The following is a 14723-nucleotide window of genomic DNA, read 5'->3' on the forward strand; positions in this document are numbered from 1 at the left end:
CTGTTATGTATTTATTTATTGATTCGTTTATTTATCTATTTTATTTTAGAGCTTTTATTTCAGATTTGATGGTAGATGATTTTTATACTCTCTCTCTCTCCTCTTTAAATTTTTTCTAATTAATTTTTTATTTATTTTTAGCAGATAAGTTTTATTTTCTTTTTTCTTTTTACCAGAGAATTTTTTTTTTTTAATTAATTATTTTTTTATTTTTAGCAGAGAAGTTTTATTTAGTTTTTAGTTTCCTGCCCCGGCTTGCAGCGAACAGCTGAGGAGTTGTGATCTGTCCATATCAAATAAATAAACACATAAACAAATGAAACCTGTGTTTTCCTACAGTCATTGAACGTGACAGAGATGTAAACATTTACTTGATTCCTCACATCAAACAAACAAACACACACAGAGGAGATCAGCTGTTTGTGATGAAACATTGAAGTAAACAAACATGAGAGAATCCAGGAGTTAGACCGACCCGACTCTCCTCGTTCCTGCAGCTCAGTGTTTGAAATGTAAATCAGAGTCTATCTGAATCTTTTCTCTCTCCTGGGCCGAGGCTAATTACTGGATCCTTCACTGTCAACCAGAACAGATCAACTGCTACTTCTCTGTTACCTGGCTCTGTGTATTTCCTGGAAATGACTCACTGCCTTTGTGTGATGATCACCAACTCTCTGTGTTCCCATGTCCCCTAAACTACCCACCGGCTCTGTGTATTTACTGGAAATGCTCCACTCAGCTCCTTCACAGTTAAAATAATAAATCTAATCCTTCAGATGATCCTGCAGTTTGACTGATTTCACATTTACTGAACACCTCGATCAATAAAACCGAGTCCTGGTCTCTGTGGAGACTTCAGAACTGATCAGTTCACCATCTGCACACTTCCTGTCCTCATATCAGCTGATCTGAGAGCAGAGGAGCTGATTTCCTGCCTCTGATGGTATCAGCTGTTCTTTCATTAAATCTGACAGCAGGAGAGACGACGTCTCGCTGAGACGAGAAATGTGACTCCTGATACTGACTCTCATAATTCACCACGGAAACCACAAACAGCTTCGTCCCAGAGAGACAGGAAATGATGGAAAAAAAGTCCCACAGTGACATCAGAGGACAAGTTGGACAGGAGGAAGACACAGACTTAATGTGATTAAAATGGACCAATTAATCAATAAAGAAAATAACTGTTACAGGAAACACGTCCAAACATGGAGCCATCATTAGAGGCGTGGCCTATTTAAGTGACAGGTGGGTGCCGTCACAGGTGGCTAGCAGCTAATTAGCTGTTCAGCGCAACCCACGCTCCACCAGGCGGAGACGCTACACTGAGACAATGGACGTCACGGAGACAAACGTCCATGTTTTACACAGTCCAGACTGGACCAATCATTAGCTTGTTAGCTAACAACATATAAACCAGACAGAGCGAGACATTTTCTCACTTTAGATGATGCTAGGCTAACAGTTTCCCTCTGCTCTTAGTGTTTATGCTAAGCTACGCTAATCATGTCTGGATGCACCAGTGTATATTACGTTCACTGAACACAAACATGAAACAAAGAGTTGACATCGTCTCCGTTTCATCAGATAATCCAGAGCAGATTATGACCCACTTCTCTAATCTGAGTGTCTCACAGTGAAACACAGTCAGTAAACATGAGCTGCACTGAGGCATGCTGGGAGTTTCCACAACACCTTCACCACGAGGACGTTCAGAGATGTTAAATGTTCATTCTTCATGATTCTGATCTGAAAATAAGAAGCTACAGGAGCCTGATCCAGAGACAGTGTCTTTACTGTCCCTCTGAGGACAACTGAGGATGGAGACATGAAGACGTCCACTCGTCTCTCAGAGAACGTGTCTTTGTTTCGTCTCTCCATCATCACAGATAAACTGTTTCATGATCTGACCTCAATCCTCTGAAACTGAACATATTTCATCTCTCTGTCGACTCATAAACTCTGAGTGAAGCTTCATGACTGAACTAAATATTTATCACAGATTAAAACAGAGCAGTGAGCAGCGACTGCCTTCATTTCCCATCATGCTTATAGTGTCAGTGTTTGTGTACAGTTTGTCATTTTGCTGTTATGTTTTCTAAAATACAAATGTTACTTTCTGTTTGTGTCCCTCAGTAACAAAACACTGAACACAGTAAATGTAATAGAGCTGCAATGATTCATCGAGTATTTGATTATGAAATTGATCACCATCTATTTTAATAATTGATTAAGTGGTTTGAGTATTTTTTTTTAAGAAAGTCAAAATTATCTGATTCAAACTGATCAAAAAAATTTCACCATCTTAGAAACCAAACAGGAAATATAACTGTTAGCTATAAAGTTAAAACATTACATTGCTTGCTATCTAATGTTAACAAAAAGTTACTTTGTTTGCTAGCTAATGTTAGCTAAAAGTTAAGTTTGTGTGTGTGTGTGTGTGTGTGTGTGTGTGTGTGTGTGTGTGTGTGTGTGTGTGTGTGTGTGTGCTTTGTTCAGGACTGTTCAGTGTTACATTAATTCACCTCTGATGGTTTAGTGTTTTTGTCAGCAGGACACAGTGAATTATCAGCACCACTCCATCACAGTAACAACTTCACTAACACACTGATTCTGTGTCTCAGTGATCAGAGTGATCGGAGTGATCGGAGTGATGAGAGTGATTGGAGTGATCGGAGTGATGAGAGTGATTGGAGTGATCGGAGTGATCGGAGTGATGAGAGTGATTGGAGTGATCGGAGTGATGAGAGTGATCGGAGTGATCAAAGTGATGGGAGTGATGGGAGTGATGGGAGTGATGGGAGTGATCGGAGTGATCGAAGTGATGGGAGTGATCAAAGTGATCAGAGTGATTGGAGTGATCAAAGTGATCGGAGTGATCAGAGTGATCGGAGTGATCAGAGTAATCAAAGTGATCAAAGTGATCGGAGTGATCAAAGTGATTGGAGTGATCGGAGTGATCGGAGTGATCAGAGTGATCAGAGTGATCAAAGTGATCAGAGTGATCAAAGTGATCGGAGTAATCAGAGTGATCGGAGTGATCAAAGTGATCGGAGTAATCAGAGTGATCGGAGTGATCAAAGTGATCGGAGTGATCAGAGTGATCGGAGTGTTGCAGCTCCTTGTAGAAACACGCCTCATCAAACTCTATCATCCTAACAATCCAGACCCATTTCATTCAATTCATGGCCGCCCCGCCGTCACCATGGCAACAGAGATGAAAGGATTGAGACACATTTGGGGTGGAAGGAGACGCTCATTATTGTCTGTCTGATTCCAGGATCACCATGGACACGACACGAGAGAGATGATACACACACACACACACACACACACACACACACACACACACACACACACACACACACACACACACACAGTCCAGGTGATGAGTTGAGGAACATAAATGAATATTTACAGTTAAACAGACACAGACTCTCTGACTGTTTGAACACAAACAAGTTAATAAAATCAGTTTCCTGCTGAAATAAACTGAAAATATAAAAAAAAACCCCACCTGATTTTATTTTTAAAGTTGAAATTAAACCATCAGAAGCTAATAAAATCATCAACTAAACATCCACCTCAGCAGGTTTTTTTGTGTGTGAAACTTTGAACCTCATCTGCTCTTTGTCTTAATAAAGAAAACACTCGGCCGCCGTCTGGTTTGAGACGCCAGCAGACGAACAAATACGGCGACAGGATCGTTTTGTTTCAAATATTAAAACATTGTGTCGATAAAACATCAGATTATGTTGAAAATCTAACATTTTTCACAGATTTTTTTACGATTCCAGAATTTTCTTAACCTTGAAAACATCCAAACAGTTAAAATTATTGTTTTTTTAATTGAATTTCGATTTTTTTAATTTACTATTTTTATCAAATGTATTGGTTCTATACTGTTTTAATATCAGTTTGTTTCATCAGATGCTTTATAAATGAAGTCATGTTTATCGTTTTTGTTTGTTTGTTTTTTAATATCCTTGTATTTTACTGTTTTGTTTCCCTTTCTGCTGTGTTTGAGAAAATATTATGAACAAAATTGTAAAGATAAGTAAATATATATATATAATAACAAACTGGTTTATACTGGTTCCTCCTCCAGAGACCAGGATGTTCATGTTCATCACTTCCTGCTGCTCCACAGTAAAACATTATTTTTTTTCTGTCTGTAAATAATATTCACAGGTAGAAAAGTTTTTTGTGGGTCAAAAGATATGTGTCACTACTTTTCCTAAAGGAAACCCTGAGATCTGAATACTTCTTCCTCCACTGCTGTTTCCCACGGCAACGGATGACTGACAGCTCAGTGTCGGTGTTGCTAGGAGACGCTCTGTAAACTGTGGAAACTGCTGTGACGATCCTGAAGAACGTCAGACTGTAAAAACTACAAAGACCAAAGTTAAAGGAACAAACAGGATCCTGAAAATACTTCACTCAAAGTTTACATAAACATTAAAGGACCATTTCAAAGTTTTCCCTGAAACTCTAAAGTATGAAAAGCACAAAACTCATTATTAGAGTGTTAATTTATGGAGCCTTTAAAGTTCCAAAAGATGATTGTTTTGCACAAAAGTTAATATTTTGTCAATTTGACAAGTTATTCTGTACAACACGATAAGAACTGAATCATTTATAAAACAGAGAAATAAATAAAAATGTTTAAATAAATAAATTAATATGACATTAAATAATAATAAATAGCAATAAAATCATATTTAAAATAAATGTAGACATTCTCTCATGTATAAAATGTGTGAATTAGTTTGTGTATTTATTTGTGTTTGAATTCATATAATTGATTTTTGTTTGTTGTTGATTATTTATCCAAACTGATTTATTTTCTTTTAATATTTTAAAATGCATTTCTTCTTTATTACACAAAGGTTCAAAGTTTGTTATGGGAACAACTTTTTGCTCATTGGTTGATCAACATCTGAGTGCAATTTTTCACTGGAAAATTAAATAAATAAATAAATAGGGGAACTGATACAAAAGTTTAGTTGTGTTTTTTTGTTTAAATGCTAAATATTATTTTTGATTGTGGCAATTCTGATCCTCCATACTCAGAATCTCCTGTTAGTTTATTTACTATAAATAATAATAATAATAATAACAATAATATTTAATTATTAGATGATGACCTCACATAGTCAGCAACATCATGAACTCACCTGTGAGAGAAACATTGTACTTCAGACACGTACTTTACTAAAAGTACTTAGTTACTTTGCAGCACAAACAGCAGCGAGTAAATGGAGCTTCAGCATCTTTGTTCTTATAGAAACTGAGACACACACACACACACACACACACACACACACACACACTAGTGAATGAATGGATGAATGGAGTGTGTGTGTGTGTGTGTGTGTGTGTGTGTGTGTGTGTGTGTGTGTGTGTGTGTGTGTGACCCTGTGAATGAGTGTGGGGGGTGGGTGGGGGTTGTCAGTGGGGTATCAGGGGGGTCAGGAGGCATCGCCTTCAGGCAGCTGCCAACATTATCATGCAAACCTCCAGCTTTGTTTCCTTCTGTGTGTGTGTGTGTGTGTGTGTGTGTGTGTGTGTGTGTGTGTGTGTGTCTGTGTGTGTGTGTGTGTGTGTGTGAGGACGCCCACAGTCCATCAGACTCTGAATGAGACAGATCAAGTCCACACTGACGCTATTTAACAGCACCTCTCAGTTCTGACAGCAGAGCTAGAATTCAATGTTTTTTGAATGAGGTTTGGTGGGAGACACTTCACTTCATTAGACTGAACAACACGACTGACAGCCGACAACCTTGTGGAAAAATCACATCTTTACAAAACAAATACACTAAAATCAGGTTTAGCTCAAAATAAGTTTCACTAATGATCCACTTTCTGCCTTTTCTGAAGCTTTCAACCACATCTGGGTTTTCTCAGCTGTTTCAAACTGCTGCTCCAAAGTCAAGAATGAACTGCTCTTCAACATGTACATTTGCTTTGTTCTGCTAAAACTGAAGCCGCTGTGCTCTGATTTCCCTTCCAGCTGGTAATTTAAACAGAAATGATTTTTTGTGAAAAAGTTTTCAAAAGAAAACTGTAGATTAGTCTTTTACAAAGTCTCTCAGTGCTGTTTTTCAGACAGCAGAGCAAAATCTTCACTTTTCTCAATGAAGTTTGGTGACGTTCAGCAGGCGTCTGCTTGACAGACTTCAGGCATCACAATAGATGATTGACAGTTCATTCATTCATTCATTCACAAACAATGAAAATCAGTTTCTTTTCAACAAAAACTCACTCAATAATCCACTAAAATATTTTCTGAATGAGAAACTGAACTTTCAGTCACAGAAAATATAAAGCAGACGTTCAACAAAACCAGACTCCTGATCCATGAAGCTGCGGTGTCCTTACAAATTTCTGTTTGATTTGTCTGTTTCACGTTAATCAGACTTTAAATTAAAGCCGAATGTTTCTCTGAATGAGTCCGTTTCTGTTTATGAGATGTAAGAAATCATCAATAATCTTTTAGAAGCAGTAGATGTTTATAACTGTTAAAGTGTTAAAAATGTTAATGGAGTTTGGCAGCAGTGAGACAAACTGTGTATTTTCAGAGCAGTGGACTTTAGTTTTCAGGATAACAGACTGAACTTTGAAGAAATTCCAGAATATAAACTGAGTGAGTGAGAGAGAGAGATTTTTGTACTCAATCATCTCATAAAGGCAGCCTTTGAACGTTTCAAAATGAAGAAAAATAATTAAATGAAATCAAAATGTTTTAATCTTGCCAACTGAAAAGTCTTTGGACCTATTTTTCAGTTTGTGACAGGATTAATTAACTGATTAATCGAGACAATAATAATCAGATGAATCTATCAGAGGTATATTCATTCCAGATGTTTTTAATCTTGTCTTTTTCTTTCTTTTGTTCTACAGAAGTCAACAGTAACGTGTGTAATGTACAGAGTGATTTCTTTAATCTGCTCTAATCCTTTTAACACTGTTCACAGGTGTAATTCAGCAGCTCTGTACAGAATAAAATGTAAAAGGTGTCAGAATAAAAGCTTTATGTTCTCTGGAGAGAGTTGAAAATGTGCAGATAAGCTGATTTTCCGTCACACCGCTGTGTAACGTATCCGGTGTGTGAGTGATGGAAACAACGGAGAGTTTAAAGTTGTGTTTGGATTATCAGTGTCGGGGTTAATCCCCAAATGTGAAAGTGCTCTAATAATCTGAGGATATAATCAATGTGGTCTGCTGAGCTAACAGACGGAGGACGGAGACGCTGCGATTAGAGACAGAGACGGAGTTTAATCACAGTGAATCAGACACGCAGAGACACAGAAACACTGAGGGTATTCACACACACACACACACACACACACACACACACACACACACACCATGTCAAACACACTGATTCAGTTTGAGATGAGCAGAATAACTGAGAGAAGTTACAAACTGCAGAGCTTCAACACAAAGTATTTATGGTTCATCATCTTACCAACAGAGCTAAGTTAGCCTTAGCCTAGCTTAGCATAAAGACTGGAAGGAGGGGCCTAACTGTGACGCTACATGACGTCACTTTCACACTTTTTATGTGGTTTCTGTGTTTAATTTCTTCTGTGAAGTTTCATGTCTAAAGTCGTCTTTGTACGGGACAAATATTACAATTAATCAGCAATAATTATAAAAACACTTCCTAATAAATCCTGAAGTCTGATTGGTACTTTCAAACAGTGAGGAAACTGCTTCCTGTTCAGTTCACCTCTGCAGGACAGAGAAACAGAATCTGTCTCTTCCTTCAGATGTGTTGACGCTGCAGTTTTCTCTGACAGAACGTTCTCCTCGTCATCACAACAACAGAACACAAACACACTTTAATGAATGAAAACAGGCGATAATTAAAGCAAAGATCCTGCAGCCTCGTCTGGAGCAGAATCAAAGTAAACTGTTCACTGCTGACAGCAGCTCCTCCTCTCAAACTACAAACAAAAAGTTTCCACCAGGGAGTCGACCGCCTGCCAACAGCTGAGGACCGACCCCCCCGACACCAGCACCCCCCCCCCCCCCCCACCATGACAAACACTGACAGACAACACCATCCTCCACACAGGAAACTCATCAATAACTGAACTGATCAATGTCTGCGATCGTCTGATCAATGAGGCTCCTCATCAGACTGATAATCAATAACTATTGACTCACTAAGTCACCAGAACAGAACATGTGACTGAAACACTCTTCTACACAGAACATCAGAACCATCAGCCAATCCATGTTCTAATTCTGATTCCTGAACTTCACATTTCAGACAATAAAGAGAACCAGTGTGAAACTGGTTTGTATATGAACATCATCTCTAACAGCTGGAAACTTCTGATTCTGTGTGGATGATTGTTTGTTTGTTTGTTGAACTGCTGGAAGCAGAAGCTCCAACTTATTCTGACTGAGATTCAACTAAGATTTGATTTTTATCTAGAGACAAACCGATCGACCGGCCAGAGACCAGAACCGGCGAGCAGCGTCACATATCCGATTCTGTGCCCGTCATTATCACACGTGTTCTGCACGATGGTCACGTCATACGCGCAGCAGACAAACTGACCGTGACGTCAACACAGCGCTGATCACAACTACACACTGAGACACATGTCTGCATGAAGCTGGTGTCAGCGACAGACTCCAAGAACAGGATAAAGAGAAGACAGACAGTCTACAACGAGACAGAGCAGCTGACAATGTCGCAAAACAGCCGTAAACTGTAGCTCTTCATGCTAATGTTAGCTAGCAGCAGACTGCTGTTCACAGAGGGACAGTTCAAATCTCACCTCCTGTTCTGGATGAAGAATAAACATCCTGTGTTGATGCGTCTCCTCAAACATTTTCTCATCCAGACTCCTTTAACTTCTGCAGCTGTTTTTCTCACGGCAAAGTTTTACGGCAACAAACTGATGCATCGCGTTCGTCTCCGGTTTGTTTAGATCCGCTTCCACAGGAGATCACGTGAAATCGCGTCCCGCGAAATCCCGCGAGATTCCATGCTCTCGCGAGACCACATTCATCTGATTCATAATCTTAATCTAAAACTATAATAAGGCCTGGCTGTGACTTTGGAGAAAATTTAAATTGTATTTAATGAATATTTAATAGTCAGTGTCTTATTATGATCATTTAATTTAATTTTTACAAGAAAGTTGCAAAAATGTTCGTGAATGCTGTTAATTCTAGTTCTTAGAAAGACTGAAAATCGGAATTGGCAGGTCAGACCCTTATAAAAACCGGAAATCGGAATCGGCTAAGAAAATTGCAATCGGTGCATCTCTAATGATATCATTTTTATATCATTATTCTCATTTTCATTTAAAACATGATGTGATTTTTGCAAAGATCTGAACCCAACAAACACGTTTTCATTTAAAACTGTAGCTGGTAGTTTTAACACATATTGCACCTCCTGTGATTTGAAAGCTGCTGTAGGCCGTGTTTCAGTTTTGATTAAATTTCAGTTGAATATTTGACTGTGCATGAACTCGCCTGCTCGCTGATACCTGATCCAGAATATTCTGACACTGGTATCAGTTTCTGAGCAGCACGTCCCGGTGGACAGGGTTGCCAGGTCTGTGTTTTTTATTGCCACAGGATGAATTGTTTTTGTCTCCTCGTAAAATGGACCCACTCCGTCTGCAAATTACAAAAATAATCTGGAAATACTAGAGCTGCATGACTTGGTAAAAAAAAAAAAGTCATATTGTGATTATTTTGACTGAAACTGCAAGACGCGATACGATTAATGTGAGTGATCATTTCTGCATCACAATTTTCATTTTTACTAGAAAAAATCACGATGTCATATTTATTGAGGTCTGAACCAAACAAAACAGAACAAGATTTGTAGTCATCAAAATAGTCAAAAAAATGTCCTGCTGGATTGAGAAACCATTTGTCCAACAGGCCGTTGTCCTGAAAACAAATGTCCACCACTATGAAGACCCACTGTTCCAAAAATACACACTGTCCCTGAACTATCCGGCCTGAATATCTTGTTTTGTATTTTGACCCACAAACGTCAGGTGACCTTCGTCGTCATGGTAACAGCAATAAACAGTCACTGTCAAAAAGGTTTTAGGGAATGATTTGTATTTTCACAGTCAAATATCAGCTCACCTTCGTTGTCATGGTAACAATAATAAGTTTAGACACAAACAGATTTTGATCCAATGGGACATTTTTTGGACAGAAGTGTTATTTACACTCTGTTTCATCTTTTCATTCACACTTTTAGCTGAACTCGTCACTCCGAGCTCTTTTTCAGTCGATGATGGATGATGGAGACAAACTCCTGCTGTTCACCTCCTCGTGTCATTAAACTGATTTTATTGATCAAATGTTCATTTCTGCTGCAGTAGAATCAAAAATTGTTCGGCTGTTCAGTTGTTCGGATGTTCGGATGTTCAGTTGTTCGGATGTTCAGTTGTTCGGTTGTTCGGTTGTTCAGTTGTTCAGATGTTCGGTTGTTTGGTTGTTCGGATGTTCGGTTGTTCGGATGTTCAGTTGTTCAGTTGTTCCGATGTTCAGTTGTTCAGTTGTTCAGTTGTTCCGATGTTCAGTTGTTCAGTTGTTCAGTTGTTCAGTTGTTCCGATGTTCAGTTGTTCGGTTGTTCAGTTGTTCAGTTGTTCAGTTGTTCCGATGTTCAGTTGTTCGGTTGTTCAGTTGTTCAGTTGTTCAGTTGTTCAGTTGTTCCGATGTTCAGTTGTTCAGTTGTTCAGTTGTTCAGTTGTTCCGATGTTCAGTTGTTCAGTTGTTCAGTTGTTCAGTTGTTCCGATGTTCAGTTGTTCGGTTGTTCAGTTGTTCAGTTGTTCCGATGTTCAGTTGTTCAGTTGTTCAGTTGTTCAGATGTTCGGTTGTTCGGATGTTCGGTTGTTCGGATGTTCAGTTGTTCAGTTGTTCAGATGTTCAGTTGTTCAGTTGTTCAGATGTTCAGATGTTCAGTTGTTCCGATGTTTAGTTGTTCAGTTGTTCAGTTGTTCAGTTGTTCAGATGTTCGGTTGTTCGGATGTTCGGTTGTTCGGATGTTCAGTTGTTCGGTTGTTCAGTTGTTCAGTTGTTCCGATGTTCAGTTGTTCAGATGTTCGGTTGTTCGGATGTTCAGTTGTTCGGTTGTTCAGTTGTTCAGTTGTTCCGATGTTCAGTTGTTCAGTTGTTCAGTTGTTCAGATGTTCAGTTGTTCCGATGTTTAGTTGTTCAGTTGTTCAGTTGTTCAGTTGTTCCGATGTTTAGTTGTTCAGTTGTTCAGTTGTTCGGATGTTCGGATGTTCAGTTGTTCGGATGTTCAGTTGTTCGGATGTTCGGATGTTCAGTTGTTCGGATGTTCGGATGTTCAGTTGTTCGGATGTTCGGATGTTTGGACGACGTTCTGCTGTCAGTGTTCCTCTGACAGACAGAGTATAAAGCCTGTTCTCTCACAGCTTCAGCTTCTGGCATCGTCTCTGGTTTCAGAAACAGGAAGAAGCTCCTGATGATGATCTGACTGGTTTCCTCTCACTGATGCATTTGGTTCTTTAACGACCTGTTTGGGCTCATTATCTCGCCTGGCGCTCACAGAAAGAACCAAAGCTCTCCAACATGGCAGAACACCAGAGAGCTGGCAGCCACTTCTGTCTCCGTTAGCCGTGTTAGCCACATTAGCTCTGTGAAGCTCTCTGGCTCTGAATGAAACCAAAAGCTCTGTTTCATGTTAGAATCAGGTTCTCCTGATGTTCTCCAACAGTTCTAATATCAGAGGGTATTTCAGCAGCAAATATTTAGTTACAGAGACAATAACCTGATTTACACAAATGTCAGTTTTTTAATCACAATATCTGAAAATAACTCTTATTAGAAACAATTTCTAATAACAAAACATGTTTTAAGGAAAATGTAGCTTCTATAATATCCAGATAACAACCTGATAATGAACCACAAGGTGTTCTGATATCAGAAAATAAAGTAGAATATTGAATAATATGTTTAATATTCACTAACTCAAAAAACAAAGAGAGTTTAAACCATCCAGAGCTGCAACAATTACTTGATTAACTGATTATTAAATTAATCGCCAACTATTTTCATAATCAATAAATTATTCTGAGTCTTTCTTAAATAAAAATGACAAACATTCTCTGATTTCAGCTTCTTAACTGTGAATATTTTCTGGTTTCTTTATTTGTCTCTGACAGTAAAACAAGACATTTGAGGACGTCATCTTGGACATTTTTCACCATTTTCTGATATTTTATTGACCAAACAACTAATGGATTAGTGGGAAAATGATTGCCAGATTGATAACTAGTTGAAAAACAGGTCTGTGTGCTCCACGTCTTTTCACATGTTTGGACCCATTTTTCAAGGATGAATTAATCGATTAATCAATATTGAGTCATTTTTCATTTAAAACAGTAAAATTCTCTGATTTCAGTTTCTTATCTGTGAACATTTTCTGGTTTTGTTCCTCCTCTCTGACAGTAAACTGAGAAAACTGATCAATTATTGTTCAAAATAATCTACAGATTGATTGATGATGTCACTACAGTCTCAGAAGATGAAATAATAGACACTGATCTCAGGTCAGCTCCTTCACACCTGTGCAGGTAAAGGAAGATGCTGAGCAGCTGCTGAGGATGTGGAACCATGTTGTTCTTCAGACAGAGGAGGTTCCTCAGCTCTCAGTGTGTGTGTGTGTGTGTGTGTGTGATGCTCAGTGATGCTGACAGACATGCAGGGACTCTCAGGCTGCAGCCGACTGACCCACTTTCTGCGGGGCCCGACGAGCTGCTGCGCGCCGCACAAACGGACCTGCGGTGCCACAACGCGTCCATCTCACCGCCCCTCCGACCAGCACGGCACCGGCGCACACTCGCACGCTCATCAATCACACCTTTACGACTCACGCGTTCACCTAAAATCTGCGCTTTGTGCTCTGTTTTCCCCGAACAAAGCCTGACAGGCTGCCGCTTGCCGCTGCGCTCCAGACAGGCGGCGGCGGCAGCGGCGACTCCAAACTCAACATTTAGCCGAAAAAAAGGCCTCCTTACCCGGGTGAAGCAGCTCAGGCAGAGCGTGAGCAGCAGCGGTGAAAGCATGGTGCCTCTGGCTCAAACAGTCTCCGGGTTTTTCCTCTCAGGCTGCTCAGCATCCAAACAATGGCGATTTTTCTGCTGCATCGGAGCTCCGCGCTCGGTTCAGTCTGCGGTTTGTTCCGCTCCGCAGCTCCTCTAACTGCACACCATCATCCTCATCATCATCTTCATCGTCTTCTTCTTGTTCGGTCCGGAGCTGCACCGCGGTGACTCAGAGCAGACAGGCCGGGCTGCAGCAGCCATGCCGCGGCCTGGAGACGAGCAGGAGGTCGGTGTCGGTCAGCGGGATGAAGCTGCTGCTGCTGCTGCTGCTGCGCGCCGTCGCCCCGCCCTGCGCCTCGCTCCGCTCCGGAGGCTGCCTGCCTGCATGGAGACACACACACACACACACACACGGGTCCTCCCCCTCCTCCTCCATCATCATCATCATCATCCCCCTCCTCCTTCATCCCCTCCTCCTCCTCTTCAGTGTTACACCATGATCTCAGGAAACATCACTTAAAAACACATTTTCTCATCATTAGGTGATGAAAAGTAACTAAGCTACATTTGCTCAAGTACTACAATTTTACAGAGGTAACTGAGTACAAATTGTACTTCAGTAGATCTGTACGTTACTGACATCTTTTTACTTTTCCTCCCTCCATCTGAACACAAACACGTCTCAGTACTTTACTTTGAATTTTTATTTATTTCATTTACATGATGAAAATAAAAGAAGACAAAAACAATGTAACAAAATGTAGCAAGATAAAAATGACATAAGAAAAAAAGAATATATAGAAGATTATACAAGATGTAAAAGACAACAAGATAAACATGATGTAACAACAAACACCAAAACAAAAAAATCAATATAACAAGACAAAAATTATGTAACAGGATAAAAACAAGACGATCAGAAGAAAAACAAACAAAATAAAGGCAAGACAAAAATGAGAAAACTTTACAAGATGGAAGCGATGTAACAAGATGAAAATGACAAAACGTTACAAAACAAAAACAAAGTAAGATGAAAACAACAGTTACAAAATATAACAAGACTAAAATGAGGAGACGCCATGAGACAGAAAGGATGTGATGAAATGTACAAGATGAAAACAACACAACAAACAAAACAAAAGAGAAAAACAACATAAAATGAAAATGAGAAGATGTTAAAGGACAAAAACAACACGAGACAAAACCGATGTAACAAAATGTAACAAGATGAAAAGAAGGTAAAAGTCTTCAGACTGTGAGACGGACAGAGACGGAGACTCTGACGGAGGACAGGTTCAGTTGGACAGAGACAGTCTATCCTTCAGAGGACGACTTTTTATTTTTATACTTCGTACTTCTACTTTTACTCGAGTATCTGCAGTACTTGTACTTTACTTCAGAGCTGCCACGTCTCAGATCAGGGCTGGATAATGATCAATATTATATCAATATGTTCATATTTTGATCATCAGTTTTCTCAGAGGCTTATTTTTACTTTACTATATTTATTTTAAAGCTTTAGTTACTCTTCAGATTCTGAGTAATATTATTAAACATAATAACTGATGATTCATGTGATTTTCTTGGTGCTTTATTCAAAAACAAACTAAAAAAATAACTTTGATCAAAGTTGATCAAATTTGAGAATGCTG

At 39.3% G+C, this 14723-nt stretch overlaps 1 protein-coding gene across 4 annotated transcripts in view; it reads right to left on the bottom strand.

Moving 5' to 3' along the window:
* The window catches only part of ptpro (protein tyrosine phosphatase receptor type O), a 45550-nt gene extending 32077 nt beyond the window's left edge, over nucleotides 1–13473 (bottom strand). For 3 of the 4 annotated variants that reach the window (XM_084711355.1, XM_084711354.1, XM_084711352.1), the window contains exon 1: nucleotides 8801–8951. In XM_084711355.1, coding sequence (XP_084567481.1) covers nucleotides 8801–8854 — 54 coding nt within the window. In that variant the 5' untranslated portion in view covers nucleotides 8855–8951. Of the gene's footprint in view, nucleotides 1–8800; nucleotides 8952–13044 lie in introns of those variants that run through there. The other variant, XM_084711353.1, reaches the window with a different exon arrangement.
* Nucleotides 13474–14723: the final 1250 nt, after the last annotated feature.

Source organism: Lutjanus erythropterus, chromosome 22, assembly GCF_056507025.1.
Source record: "Lutjanus erythropterus isolate fLutEry1 chromosome 22, fLutEry1.hap2, whole genome shotgun sequence".
Taxonomy (NCBI): domain Eukaryota; kingdom Metazoa; phylum Chordata; class Actinopteri; order Lutjaniformes; family Lutjanidae; genus Lutjanus; species Lutjanus erythropterus.